This window comes from Acartia tonsa, chromosome 8, assembly GCF_053477335.1.
Source record: "Acartia tonsa isolate MP-2025a chromosome 8, ASM5347733v1, whole genome shotgun sequence".
In the NCBI taxonomy this organism is placed as follows: Eukaryota; Metazoa; Arthropoda; class Copepoda; order Calanoida; family Acartiidae; genus Acartia; species Acartia tonsa.
In genome coordinates, this window is record NC_137267.1 from 3,272,193 (window position 1) to 3,288,136 (window position 15,944).

At 35.0% G+C, this 15,944-nt stretch overlaps 1 protein-coding gene across 1 annotated transcript in view; it reads left to right on the forward strand.

Annotated features, from left to right (window-relative positions):
* Positions 1–15,944, forward strand: part of LOC145325822 (uncharacterized) — a 37,995-nt gene that overhangs the window by 8,562 nt on the left and 13,489 nt on the right. The window contains exons 6-15 of the mRNA XM_080168782.1: positions 1,031–1,061; positions 1,615–1,682; positions 1,944–2,014; positions 2,465–2,560; positions 2,859–2,996; positions 3,372–3,477; positions 8,715–8,797; positions 9,805–9,859; positions 10,945–11,051; positions 11,872–12,124. Coding sequence (XP_080024908.1) covers positions 1,031–1,061; positions 1,615–1,682; positions 1,944–2,014; positions 2,465–2,560; positions 2,859–2,996; positions 3,372–3,477; positions 8,715–8,797; positions 9,805–9,859; positions 10,945–11,051; positions 11,872–12,124 — 1,008 coding nt within the window. The remainder of the gene's footprint in view (positions 1–1,030; positions 1,062–1,614; positions 1,683–1,943; positions 2,015–2,464; positions 2,561–2,858; positions 2,997–3,371; positions 3,478–8,714; positions 8,798–9,804; positions 9,860–10,944; positions 11,052–11,871; positions 12,125–15,944) is intronic.

Here is a 15,944-nt window from a genome sequence, read left to right on the forward strand (position 1 = left end):
GTATCTAATCCATTAAGTTCCCTGAGTTTTTAGTAGCAAAGCTTTTATATAAGATGGGTAGCTGTACGTCTTACACTTTAAATTCTATTTTACTCCATTTTATTTTTGTAGATTTAAATTACCTAATTCATTTAAAACTTTTTTTGGAACAAGTTACGAATATTGAAAGATATATTCTAATTAGCAATATTTAAAAAGCTACTCAAGTACATTATTGAGTTTTGATTTGTGTGGTTTGTTTCCTGGATTTTGTCTAGGACATCCAAGCTTTTTTTTGAGTGGGGTAAAATGAGAGGTTTTTAAGGTGGTAACCTAATGTGTTTTTTTCTTCTAATTTTTTAGGGGGGATAAACACCCTTTTTACATCACTTTGGACGTTTTTTTATATTTGTATGGATGTTGTCATCCTTGTTCATTTCTTGTTCCAGCTAGAATGTTTGCTGAAGCAACTAATTCTTTTTCATTAGAAAACAAACACACAAGACAAAGCTTTGTTTACTCTCTTTTTTTTTTGTTGTCCCTCGTTTTTATGACATTGGAGATTTAAAAACAAAGTTGCGAGATAGGTTGCTTTAACTTGTCCGCGCGTCTGAATTATTATCCAGTATGGCTTTGAATTTGATAAATTTCAGCTGGATTGAAACCAGTTCATGTATCGCATCGTGTTTTAGAGATTGTCCCCAACAATAAGTTTAAAATCATCAACTAATCCCAGTTTTGTTGACCAGGGCCTTTGGCTCCTTTGGGCCAACAGAACTAGAACAAACAGTTTGATTTCTCATTTTTCTTCCTGCGGAAAACTGTCTATAATACGATACGATAAATTTCATTAACACAATCAAAATTTTTTGATACCTAAAAAACTAGCTTTGTCTTTAATTTACATGCCTTTTTTTGTTATCAATTAAAGTTTTTGGTAATGTATATGCATCTTGCAAACTTTTCAAAATGTACATATTGAAATAAATGTATATTTTTGTTGTATTTTATTATGTAATAAAAATAAATTAAGTTTTATTATTGTTTTTAGGAACCAATTGTAAAGAAAGAAGAAAAACCTGGTAAGATTTTAAACCTCAATTTTTTATAAAAGATGGTATGTGAAAAAAAGAAAAGAAATTGAAAGCTTTACGGCTTGTGTTACATGGATAAGAAAATTAAAGTAACAGGATGTGTATGAGTCTAGTCTGTCTGTCTGTGTGTAACGTAGGATTTCGCTTATCGGTCTACCGATATGATTCTCCTTTGCAATTTCTCATAGGTTCTGAAAGTCCCAAACCTCAAATACCGCAGAGGACTCGAGGGACGTAGCTGCTAGCCAGGGAAGGAGGAGACATTGAGCTGTTTATAACACTAGTTCTCAAAGTTTTATAAAATTGTTTTATTCGTTGGCTTTCTATTTAACAACTTTGGGTACTTTTCTTTAATTTTGATTGTTTTTGTAAGTTGGGTGTCCAAACGTTTCAAACACTAATTGCAATCTACAGAAAGGTAATTTTGTGTATCAAAATTGGAGATGCACTTGCACATTAATTTATGGGCCATTGTCTTAACCCTTTAGATCCCTGGCTGCTAGTTGTAATATAAACCAATAATAAATGATTTGAATTTTAGTAAAATTGAACACAGCAGACAAGATGGCGAAAGTTACAGAAGAAATTGAGAAAATGAAGGAACAACAGGTTAAAAAATTTAAGATTGTTATCAAGGATGGATGATAGGTGTATGGAATATAGCTTAATCTTTGTTAAGATCGTTAAAATTGGAGGTAAATTAAGTTATATTCATTTATCTAACAAAGTTTGATTCTTAAGAGTTGCTAACATAATCTGGATTAAAAGTATTGAGAAAAAATAAAAGAATGGGAGAGAGGCTGATAAGTTACTATTTGCAACCAAACCCAAAGGAACTCAACAAAACGTTTATCATTGTTTATATATTAGGAACAGACTCTAAAAGAACGATTAAAGAGCTTAGAGGAGAAGAAAGTAGACAGAGGAGGTGATAGGAGAAGGTAAATTTATTTTTCATTATTTTTTTATTCATAAATAGTAATAATTCTTCAATGAATTTTTGTATGCCATTTCAAAAACCTGTCATAGGATTGGTTTTTGTATTTTTTTGTACTGTAATTTTTCCTAAGGCTTTCATTCTTATTGACGTTCAAAATGAATTATAATATCTATTTTTGCTTTTATAGCTAGTAAATCACATAAAACCCAATTAGTGCCTGTCGAGCTCTGAACCTCCCTTTTTTTGAATGAATTGAAGGTAGTGGGGGTTGGTGTTTCTTATGCCTAACCCTCGAGGCCTATCCCTAACCCTGCGGGTCTATCCTGACCAAATAAACAAACAAACAAAAGATTAACCCTCCTGTTTTTTTTCAATTTATTGGAGTGTCTTCGCTAAACAGAGAATTTCGAGGGAAAACACCAGATCATCATAATTCAATTTTATTTTGCAGGTCCAGTTCTCGTGACAGATCCTCCCGGCGAAACCGTCATGATTCTAATGACCTTATTCATGAAGTAAGACGCAGAAAAGACAGGTCAAGAAGCAGGTAGCCATATATAATACATCCTTTTATAGAAGTAACAGGAATTCTGTCTGTCTGTCTGTTCGTATCGAATGATCTCACTATAAGGTAGCTTCTCATAGATCCTGGAAAGGTGTATAACTTTTGAGGGAGGATACCACCATCCTTCTAAAAGAAATTTCTCCTATAATTTTCTCAACCACTAATTTTATCAGAAGGAGCAATTTTGTGTAGTATCAATGGTGATGTACATTGTACATCAATTTATCGTCCATTGTCTTATCCCTTTAGATCCCTACATATAAGAACAATTATTTTTCAGACGGCGACGATCTCGCTCCCGGTCTAGGTCCCGTTCCCGGCGTCGGTCCGGACGGCGGTCAAGGTCCAGAGGACGTCGGTCACGGTCAAAGCACAGGCGGTCACGCAGCAGCTCGGCGGGTAGCAAGAGCAGTACAAGGTAAAAAAAGATTTTTTTAAATCTATTATTTTTATTTTCGTTTCTGTGGACATTTACGACTAATGAAGTTTTTAAAGGTATTTTGTCTGTAGCGTAAGATTTCAATAACTAAAAAACTAAATGAGCTCTCCCTTTGAGCGTGGCCTTACATAGGTCCTTAGTTGGTTTTAGGCTACTTATTTTAGATTAAAGTCTTAAGGTGGTTTTAGGCTATGTTTTGCCTTTCCCTACCTCTTTTGATTAGAAAGCTCCTTAATGTTAGGGGCGCAGCCTCTAGTTCACAATAAAGAACCAGGGGAAATTAAATGAATTTGAAGCCTTGTTGAACAAAATCTGACTGTTAAGATTTTTTTTATAACAATATTTTGTTATCAGGAGTATTTACGACAAGAAGAAAGAGAAGGAAGCAGAAGATGAGGCTAAAGATAAAGAAAAGGAGAAAGATGATAATGAGAGTAGGCATAGCAGCGAGGAGAGAGAGGTAGGGATTCTTTCATTGGGTTGTTGATCATTGGGTGATCATTTTTCAATCATTTATGATGATTCAGCATTGGTTAAATATTGGTTATTCATTAGTTAATGATTTCATTGATGATCATTAACTAATGAATATTGGTGTTTTATCATAGGTTGATCATGAGTTTACCATTAGAAAGTCAAGAGTTGATCATTGGTTGATTATTGGCTAATCAATTGTTGATAATTTGTTTACTATTGGTTGATTATTGGATGATCATTGGATGATAATTTTTTTGTCATTGGTTAATCTTATTAACGAAAAAAATGAAATATTTTAAATGCTTGCTCCTTGGTTAATCTATGAGCATTGGTTTTAACTAAGTTAATAATGAGTTGGATTTAGAAGTTGATTTAGACTTATTATTTTTTTTAGGTGCTTGCTTACATGTGAAGACCGGAGCACCGAAAACCCCCCCCCCCGCTTAGTTTTGACAAAAATCAAAAATAAGGGGGGGGTAGTTTTTTAACCCCCCGCTTAGTTTTGACAAAAATCAAAAATAAGGGGGGGGTAGTTTTTAACCCCCCCCTTAATATTGAAGAAAATCAAAAATAAGGGGGGGGGTAGTTTTTTCACTGTACAACACGCCAGAAAGTTGAGTGAGGTAAATCAAGTAAATCCAGTATACCAGAGGGGAAACCTTATTACAGGGATATTCATGTTTTGGGGCATAATTTCCTTATTTATTGACTTTGGCCAGTAAAAGGTTTTAATTTTGCGCAAAATTAAAACCTTTTACTGGCCAAAGTCAATAAATAAGGAAATTATGCCCCAAAACATGAATATCCCTGTAATAAGGTTTCCCCTCTGGTATACTGGATTTACTTGATTTACCTCACTCAACTTTCTGGCGTGTGTACAGTGAAAAAACTACCCCCCCCTTATTTTTGATTTTCTTCAAAATTAAGGGGGGGGTTAAGTCTTTGCCTTGCTGAGCCCTTTTCCTCCTTGCCGTTTTCCAGACATTAAAAAACTACCCCCCCCTTATTTTTGATTTTTGTCAAAACTAAGCGGGGGGGGGGGGGGTTTTCGGTGCTCCAGTCTACCACATGTAAGCAAGTACCTTTTTTTATTAAGATTGATTACGCTTGGTTATTGATTAAGACATAATAAATGATTGATTATTGATTGGTTAAGGGGGGGGGAAGTTCTGACACTTTCGCGTAAACGGTGAGTATAGGCTTTATCTTTGGACTGAGAGGATAGGTTATTAGGGATAAAATCATTCTTATATGATGAATTTCCCCCAGATTTAAGATTTTTTGGATAGGCCTCCAGGTTCCGGAGCTCCAGGCCTCCAGGTGGTCTCTGGACAGGTAAAAAAATAAAAAATTTCTTATTTGAACAGTTAGAGGTAAGTTTATTAAACAACATAAGCTTCTTTTTATATATTATACATATATTTGAAGAAAAAATTACAATCGGCCTCCAGGTTCAGGTGCTGCAGGCCTCCAGGTGGCCTCTGGACAGGTAAAAAATCAAAATTTCTTATTTGAACAGTTAGAGGCAAGTTTATAAAACAACATAAGCTTCTTTATATATATTATTCATATATTTGAAGAAAAAATTACAATCGGCCTCCAGGTTCAGGTGCTGCAGGCCTCCAGGTGGCCTCTGGACAGGTAAAAAATCTAAATTTCTTATTTGAACAGTTAGAGGTAAGTTTATAAAACAACATAAGCTTCTTTTTATATATTATTCATATATTTGAAGAAAAATTACAATCGGCCTCCAGGTTCAGGTGCTGCAGGCCTCCAGGTGGCCTCTGGACAGGTAAAAAATCTAAATTTCTTATTTGAACAGTTAGAGGTAAGTTTATAAAACAACATAAGCTTCTTTTTATATATTATTCATATATTTGAAGAAAAAATTACAATCGGCCTCCAGGTTCAGGTGCTGCAGGCCTCCAGGTGGCCTCTGGACAGGTAAAAAATCTAAATTTCTTATTTGAACAGTTAGAGGTAAGTTTAAAAAACAACATAAGCTTCTTTTTATATATTATTCATATATTTGAAGAAAAAATTACAATCGGCCTCAAGGTTCAGGTGCTGCAGGCCTCCAGGTGGCCTCTGGACAGGTAAAAAATTAAAATTTCTTATTTGAACAGTTAGAGGTAAGTTTATAAAACAACATAAGCTTCTTTTTATATATTATTCATATATTTGAAGAAAAAATTACAATCGGCCTCCAGGTTCAGGTGCTGCAGGCCTCCAGGTGGCCTCTGGACAGGTAAAAAATCTAAATTTCTTTTTTGAACAGTTACAGGTAAGTTTATAAAACAACATAAGCTTCTTTTTATATATTATTCATATATTTGAAGAAAAAATTACAATCGGCCTCCAGGTTCAGGTGCTGCAGGCCTCCAGGTGGCCTCTGGACAGGTAAAAAATCTAAATTTCTTATTTGAACAGTTAGAGGTAAGTTTATAAAACAACATAAGCTTCTTTTTATATATTATTCATATATTTGAAGAAAAAATTACAATCGGCCTCCAGGTTCAGGTGCTGCAGGCCTCCAGGTGGCCTCTGGACAGGTAAAAAATTAAAATTTCTTATTTGAACAGTTAGAGGTAAGTTTATTAAACAACATAAGCTTCTTTTTATATATTATTCATATATTTGAAGAAAAAATTACAATCGGCCTCCAGGTTCAGGTGCTGCAGGCCTCCAGGTGGCCTCTGGACAGGTAAAAAATCTAAATTTCTTTTTTGAACAGTTACAGGTAAGTTTATAAAACAACATAAGCTTCTTTTTATATATTATTCATATATTTGAAGAAAAAATTACAATCGGCCTCCAGGTTCAGGTGCTGCAGGCCTCCAGGTGGCCTCTGGACAGGTAAAAAATCAAAATTTCTTATTTGAACAGTTAGAGGTAAGTTTATAAAACAACATAAGCTTCTTTATATATATTATTCATATATTTGAAGAAAAAATTACAATCGGCCTCCAGGTTCAGGTGCTGCAGGCCTCCAGGTGGCCTCTGGACAGGTAAAAAATCAAAATTTCTTATTTGAACAGTTAGAGGTAAGTTTTTAAAACAACATAAGCTTCTTTATATATATTATTCATATATTTGAAGAAAAAATTACAATCGGCCTTCAGGTTCAGGTGCTGCAGGCCTCCAGGTGGCCTCTGGACAGGTAAAAAATCAAAATTTCTTATTTGAACAGTTAGAGGTAAGTTTATAAAACAACATAAGCTTCTTTTTATATATTTTTACATATCGAAAGAAAAAATTACAATTGGCCTCCGGGTTCAGGTGCTGCAGGCCTCCAGGTGGCCTCTGGACAGCTAAAAAAAAATTTTAAAAATCTTATTTGAACAGTTAGAGGTCAAGTTTACTTAAAAAACAAAATGAGCTTATTTTTAGATGCTTTAAAGATATTTGAAGAATAATTTACAATTAGCCTCCAGGTTTAGGTGATGCAGGCCTCCAGGTGTACTCTGGACAGGTAAAATATCAATATTTCTTATTTCAACAGATGGCGGTAAACTTATAAAAAAATTAGCTTTTATGTTATTTATATATTTGAAGACAATATTACAAATAGCCTTTAAAATAATATTATAATAAGTACAATTTTAAATTACAATTGGCCTCCAGGCTCAGGAGCTTCGGGCTTTGAACAGGTAAAAATAAAAAAAAGAGAATATCATTAACTCCTACAATTTAAACCTTTGAAGTCTCAATGTGTAGGACCTAATAATATTATATGTTGGCGTTATCCTCTTAAATTTTTTTTCAATTTTGAAAATTTTGCTATCCCCCAACTAAACTATAAAACCTGGCAGCGGCACTTTTTTACAATTAGGTTTGGTTAGATTATAGGCCGATTGTAATTTTTTCTTCAAATATATGAATAATATAAAAAAAGAAGCTTATGTTGTTTTATAAACTTACCTCTAACTGTTCAAATAAGAAATTTTGATTTTTTACCTGTCCAGAGGCCACCTGGAGGCCTGCAGCACCTGAACCTGGAGGCCGATTGTAATTTTTTCTTCAAATATATGAATAATTTATAAAAAGAAGCTTATGTTGTTTTATAAACTTACCTCTAACTGTTCAAATAAGAAATTTAGATTATTTACCTGTCCAGAGGCCACCTGGAGGCCTGCAGCACCTGAACCTGGAGGCTGATTGTAATTTTTTCTTCAAATATATGAATAATATATAAAAAGAAGCTTATGTTGTTTTATAAACTTACCTCTAACTGTTCAAATAAGAAATTTTAATTTTTTACCTGTCCAGAGGCCACCTGGAGGCCTGCAGCACCTGAACCTGGAGGCCGATTGTAATTTTTTCTTCAAATATATGAATAATATATAAAAAGAAGCTTATGTTGTTTTCTAAACTTACCTCTAACTGTTCAAATAAGAAATTTTAATTTTTTACCTGTCCAGAGGCCACCTGGAGGCCTGCAGCACCTGAACCTGGAGGCCGATTGTAATTTTTTCTTTAAATATATGAATAATATATAAAAAGAAGCTTATGTTGTTTTATAAACTTACCTCTAACTGTTCAAATAAGAAATTTTGATTTTTACCTGTCCAGAGGCCACCTGGAGGCCTGCAGCACCTGAACCTGGAGGCCGATTGTAATTTTTTCTTCAAATATATGAATAATATATAAAAAGAAGCTTATGTTGTTTCATAAACTTACCTCTAACTGTTCAAATAAGAAATTTAGATTTTTTACCTGTTCAGAGGCCACCTGGAGGCCTGCAGCACCTGAACCTGGAGGCCGATTGTAATTTTTTCTTCAAATATATGAAAAATATATAAAAAGAAGCTTATGTTGTTTTATAAACTTACCTCTAACTGTTCAAATAAGAAATTTAGATTTTTTACCTGTCCAGAGGCCACCTGGAGGCCTGTAGCACCTGAACCTGGAGGCCGATTGTAATTTTTTCTTCAAATATATGAATAATATATAAAAAGAAGCTTATGTTGTTTAATAAACTTACCTCTAACTGTTCAAATAAGAAATTTTTTATTTTTTTACCTGTCCAGAGACCACCTGGAGGCCTGGAGCTCCGGAACCTGGAGGCCTATCCAAAAAATCTTAAATCTGGGGGAAATTCATCATATAAGAATGATTTTATCCCTAATAACCTATCCTCTCAGTCCAAAGATAAAGCCTATACTCACCGTTTACGCGAAAGTGTCAGAACTTCCCCCCCCCCTTGATTGATTGATTTAGAAGAAAGAGGATGAGGACGATTGGACAGAAATAGACAAACAAATAGAACAAGAAGAAGCTATGGAGAGGGAAAAGAGACAAAAGTAAGTATTGCCAAAATCCGCGACGTTGGCTCAACACGGAGCGCATCCGCTCGTCGGGGAGGTGATAGGTCCGAATCTTAGCACAATAAAATATAACTAGCGGATACGCCCCCTAGAAGCCTCTAGGGGCACTTAAGGTAGGAGGGGTGAAAGTCGACATCATCTCATTTTGAATTTGAGTTTCAAAAATGTAAAAAAAATAGTTTTTTTTCTGGGGAAGGGGGGTGAAGTCACCCTCCCCAAAAATAGTTTAAAACCTTCCCAGGACCTATAAGAAGCCTCACAAAGGAGAACAATATTGGTTCAGCGGTTAGCGAGATCCTTCGGGACAGACAAAAAACTCTTACTACTTTATATAATAGGATATAATATTAGATAGGCAAAAATTTATAATACTTCCATTTAAGAGGGTGGGATGTTTTGACACATTTGCGTAAACAGTGAGTATAGGCTTTATCTTTGGACTGAGAGGGTAGGTTATTGGGGATAAAATCATTATTATATGATAAATTTTCCCAAGTTTTAAGATTTTTTGGATAGGCCTTCATTCAGGTTCCGGAGCTGCAGGGCCTCCAGGTGGTCTCTGGACCGGTAAAAACCAAAACCTTAATTTTTTTTTGAAGAGTTAGAAGTAATTTTATATAACAAAATATGCATATTTTTAATTGTTATTTACATATTTAAACAAAAAAGATGCATATTTGTTTAATAAGTTGACGTCTATCTCTTTAAAGAAAAATTATTTTTATTTTTACCCGTTTAGAGACCAACTGGAGGTCTACAGCTTCTGAACCTGGAGGTCTGCAGCTCCTGAACCTGGAGGCCTATCCAAAAAAAATCTTAAAACTTGGAAAAATTCATCATATAATAATGATTTTTTCTTTTGTGACCTATCCTCTCAGTCCAAAGATAAAGCCTATACTCACTAATTACGAAAATGTGTTAAAACTTCCCCCCCATCCTCTTGATAAAAACTTTCTTGTTTTTATTTACTTATTTTGTTTCAGGGAAGAACAGGAAGAAGCTCAGAAGAAGGTTAATTCTAAAGAAAGAGTGGCTGAGGTAATATTTGTTATAAATAGTAGCCTTACGGTTTCTCTCCCCTATAAAATTGCATACCTAGAGCCTTTTTAATATAGGGAATATTGGACTGTAAATTATTGTTAGTTACCCTGGAATTCAACATATGTATAACAAGGATGACAACATCCATAAAAGCGAAGCACAGAAACGGTAGGACAAACGGACATTAACAATTATATAGTGTCAGAACTGAATAATCAGAACATAAATGTATAAGTGTCGAAGCAAAATGTAAGTAAATATGTTGAAAAACTGCTTGATTCAGGATAATGTTTATGGACATGCTTACATTTTTAGGATTTGATTATAGAGTGGCTTCGCTTATAACATTATACTTTGTTGTCACAGGAATCAATACACCAAAAATCAGACCAATCGGAGGATTAGATCACATAAAAATTTGTTGTTAAAAAAGTAAAAAAAATCAACATGTTGAAATGGACGTACGGACATTTTGGTAATGATTATAGAGTTGCTACGCTTTCAAAATCGTACGTATCTACTCTAGGAATCATCATGCAAAGTTTGAAATCGATAGGACAATTCTAGCATTCCAAAATTAACGAAAAAAGCTGTTCGGTACGGACAGACCGACCCTAATTATAGAAAAGCCTCGATGATTTTCATATTTTCATTAGTCTTAACATAAAAAACAAATTACCTCCTATAACTGTAGAAAGGATGCTATTGTTAACGGAAAAAAATTAAGAAAGGGTATAGTTGCATTAAGTGTATGTCAGAAATATGATTTCAAACATAAGTTTCAAGTATACCATCAAATATATGTATATGATTTTTTAAAAAATAAATGACAAACAATTAGACTTTACTTCGTCATGATGTTTTTTTTTGTTGAAAATATGGCAGTTATTTAAATTGCGTATATCACATTAATACGATTTCAAGTCTTGATATTTTTAAAACTACATGGTAGAAAGTTTAAATTCTCTCAAGTATTTGCCCTATAATTGCAGTTTAAACCATTAAACAGTGAAAAAAAATATGCGGTTAACTAAATTCAAGTTTAAATGCATTTTGTGCAACTATATGTATTATTTTTCTAGTTGTTAGCCAAGATGAACAGCCTAGCGCCGCCCCAGGAGGATGAAACAAAGAAGGTGGATGAAAAAGCCACGGATAAACCTGTCATTATGGCTGGATACTTTGCCAGGTCAGTAAAAGAGATTAGCGGCACTCTCATTTCCGAAGATTTTTTTTTACAAAAACAAGGACAATTGCACTCAAAGCTTTTTTAAAATTTTGTTAAAACAAAGGACTAACATACCGCGATTGTGGCTCAACACGTAGCACATAAGCTCGTCGTCGGGAAGGTGATAGGTTCGAATCTCGGTCCGACACCGCGTCAAAAGACGTTAAAAATGATTCCCACTGCTACTATGTCAGATGCGCGATCTAAATAGTTAGAGTGGGAGGAATGCCTTGGCCCAAAATAGGCGCAACTCGCTACCATGCACAGTTGGGACTTCTCAGACAAAGGTAGTGCATGTCAGAGAGTTAGTTGTCTGATTGGTGAATGGACGCCTTACACCGCAATCATAAGTATTGTATGTATGTTCCAAGGTGTGTGGAGAGAGGTCTAGTACCCGAAGCGACACCTAGCTCCCTAGAGTCTTAACTCTTAACATACAGATAGTGAATTCTTTAAGTTATTTTTTTTATTTGATGAGTGGTAATTTTTTTCTAGGGGCGTTTTCTCTTAAGAGTGTGGAGATACCCCCACCCAAAATATTCATAAACCTTCCCTGGACACAAAAAAAGCTTCATTGTGAAGAAGAACCATATCGGTTTAGTGGTTATCGAGATCCTTCGTTACAGACAAAAAAACAGCTTACTAATCGGTTCAGTGGTTACTGAGATCTTAAGCTTCAGATAGACAGACAGACATCTTTCTACTTTCAATTAGAGATATCTCCTATTTATTAATTTTTTGGTTGTTCTGAACACTGATCATTTTGATAATACTTATTCAGGGTTATAACTGAAGAAGAAATGCGCAAATTCCAGCAAAAATCTCGTACCAGATCAAGATCCCGCAAACGGTCCCGTTCACGCAAACGATCACGCTCCCGCCGACGTAGGTCTCGTTCCAGACGGCGGTCACGATCCGCCTACCGGTCATCCAGACGCCGGTCACGATCCCGCAGGCGGTCACGGTCACGGGATAAGAAGTCTAGGCGGTCTCGGTCAAGAGATAAAAAGTCAAGATCACGTTCTAGATCAAAGGCAGGAGTACTGGGATATTTTTAAGATATTAGATTTTCATACCTAGATTTTTTTTATTTTCATTAATTTGGATTGTCCTACTTATAAAGTAGTTAGGTTTTTTGTTTATCCGTTGAGTTCTCTATTTTAGGGAAGCTTCACAATGGCCAGGGGTGCCGTCGCTAGTATTTTAAAACAGATAGGGGAAATGATAGGTTTCATGTGGTTAATAGAAAACTTGAAATCAAATCCATAATAATATTACCTAAGGGGGGGGGGGGTAGATATACCACACTTTTCTGGGATCTTGCTGAGTCAAGTATCAACTGTTGGGAATATCAAAGGATGACTCCATGCAAAATTTGAGCCGGATCCGGCCAAAACCGGCCGTGAATTTTATGAAAAACCGGTTTTTTCCGGTTTTTATGGGGTATCTGTAAATCGATTCAGCTGGAGCAAAACCGGTTGGAGGTACAAAAAATTTTACTTCACATGAAATTTAGCTAATGCAATTGCCTACAAAAATGTACTTCATCATCAACTTGATTGGACAACTCTTTCCCCTCCTAAATGTCCATTAAAACCTCGGAAACGGCCCACTTCGTGGGTGTGGGGGGCACTGAACCCGTCACCCCAGGGTCACCAAATATAAAGTCTAGGCGGCCCACAATGCTGAATTTTCACCAAGTGAAAGTCTTGTGTCATTATCTTATGAGAAAAAAGTTATTAATTAATTAAAATTTCAAATTGTGATTTTTTGATGGATTTCTTTGATGAAATGACAGGCTGGTCAATTTTTAGGCCATTTTTTGCGGTTTTTGGGCCGTCACGCCCAAACAATTTAAGATAATCTCACGGGACTTTTTGCCCGACCTAAGTCTTGTTATTTGTGAGGTCTAGGAAAAAAAATCAGACTTATACAAAAGATTATAATTATAATCTTTACACAGAAAAATGGCACGAGGTGAGGGTTTGAGGGGGCAAAATGAGCCAACCAGCGATTTTTGACGGCGCACAGCGATGGTGTGCTTCATCCAATCCAGGATTTTTTTTCTTAGACATCACAAATAACCAGACTTAGGTCGGGCAAAAAGTCCCGTGAGATTATCTCAAACCGTTTGGGCGTGACGGCCCAAAAACCGCAAAAAATGGCCTAAAAATTGACCAGCCTGTCATTTCATCAAAGAAATCCATCAAAAAATCACAATTTGAAATTTTAATTAATTAATAACTTTTTTCTCATAAGATAATGACACAAGACTTTCACTTGGTGAAAATTCAGCATTGTGGGCCGCCTAGACTTTATATTTGGTGACCCTGGGGTGACGGGTTCAGTGCCCCCCACACCCACGAAGTGGGCATACTTTTGAAAATCACGTTTTTTCAGTTTATCCCCTTAAAGGAGGGGAAGGAGTCGTTTTAGAGACTTCAAGCATCTCTTTGATGTTGAACAACTTTTTGAGGCGGACATTTCTTTATTTATGTTTCATTCGCCTCTGGCTGACCGTTTAGCCGGGTACATGGCAGATTTACCACTAGCAAAAATACAGTGATAGTACTGTCATAAACACAGTGATTTGCTGTCATAAACACAGTTTTACTGTCAAATTCACACCTGCACTTTTAGGGGGTATGACAAAAATACAGTTATTGCACTGGCATATTCACAGTTTTGCTGTCAATTATACACCTACATATTGACAAAAATACATCTATTAAATTTATGATTTGTCAATTATACACCTACATATTGACTAAAATACATCTTTTAAATTTATACTTATTTATCCAGTTTATTTATTACATAGGTATACAAAAAAAATATGTTTTAATCAATGTTGTAGCATTATACCCATATTGTACAATGTAACATACTTAAATACATTTCATCTAATTTATTAATTTAATTGAAAATCGTGGCAACTCTCAAAATATATCTTAATTCTTTACCTAATTAATTTTAAAAATCATCGCAATTCTACAAGTATTTTAATAATTTAATTATTTTAAAAATTGTAGCAACTCTACAAGTATATCTTAATACTTTAATTATTGGAGTTGAACTAAGCTAAATGACGAAAGTGAGGTCTAGTCTAAGGGACAAACTTGATTCAGGTTAAATTGACCTTTAAAAATATTTGTAATGTATGGGTTCAGAATTGATAACCATAAAATTTATAATAAGGTGCACCCGGGAAATTTTTAATAAATATGTTGATTATCAACAATCTTTTTTTAAATCACTTCAACTACTCTATAATATCCAATATTCGTATGTTACCTTCTTTTGATACTTTCAGAATTATTGTTGTGTAGATTAATTTACATGTTGAAAAGATAGATTAAAGGCATAGTTGCATGAAGTGCATTTCAGAAAAATATGTTAATGAACAACAATCTTTTTTTTAATTAGTGCAACTACTCTATAATCCAACACGCCAAGCTACAATTGAATCAAGACAAAAGTAAGTGCAGAGCTCTGGAACCTATGTATGGTGAAATTAGACATTAAACCATGATGATTTTCACCCCCTAGGAGTTGCTGCATAATCATGACAAGAAAAGCAAAGATTATTTATTTAAAATTTTGAACAAGTTTGCTTTTATAAAGTTCTTCATAAAATCACTCCTGAAGGGAGTTAATTAATGGCCATTTTATCAGTTGCTTTTCTAAGGTCACGGAAATTCAGCCTTAAATAAATCATATATAGAGAGGTTTTATGACAGACTTTATAAAAGCAAAGTTGTTCAAAATTTTAAATATATAATCTTTGCTTTTCTTGTCATGATTATGCGGCAACTCCTAGGGGGTTAAAATTGAATTTGAAATTTTCTAATCTAATTTTCTCAAAAAGACCCCACTGAAATATTTTGGTTTTACCTGGAATTTCACCATACATAGGTCATAGAGCTCGGCACTTAATTTTATCTTGATTCAATTGTATCCTGGCGTGCCAATATTCGTCTGTTACCCTCTTTTGCTGAGTTTAGAATTATTGTTGTGTAGATTAATTTAACTATAAACATTATTATTTATAGATTTTACCAAATTACAGGGTTTCGGATCCGCATTGATTTTTTGCGGATCCGGATCCTCAAAATTTGGTCAGTGCGGATCCGGATCTGGATCTGGATGCGGATCCGGATCCTACCGGATCCGGTTCCGGATCCGGATCCGGATCCTTGGACTCAAAAATATGCGGATCCTTGCGGATCCGGATCCGGATCCAGATCCGGATGCGAGACCCTGCCAAATTACTTAAAATACTTAATAGTAATATGAAAATAGGTGTATTTTTGTCATCAAAACTGTGAATTTGACAGCCGCATTGAATTTCATGGGTGTGAAAATGACAGTAAAACTGTGTTTATGACAGCAGTGAAGGTGTAATTTTGACAGTGAATAAAAAAATATTGCCAAAAACACAGCTATAATCGAAATTGACAAAAACACACCCACTTTTTGTCAAAAACACAGTGGCTGTATCTTTGCTAGTGGTAAAAGTGGCAGCACCCCGTTTACCGTTATTCGCCGCCGAAGGCGTGATTTTTGGCGATTTTTGCCGTTTCCGAGGTTTTAATGGACATTTAGGAGGGGAAAGAGTTGTCCAATCAAGTTGATGATAAAATACATTTTTGTAGGCAATTGCATTGGCTAAATTTCATGTGAAGTAAAATTTTTTGTACCTCCAACCGGTTTTGCTCCAGCTGTATCGATTTACAGATACCCCATAAAAACCGGAAAAAACCGGTTTTTCATAAAATTCACGGCCGGTTTTGGCCGGATCCGGCTCAAATTTTGCATGGAGTCATCCTTTGATATTCCCAACAGTTGATACTT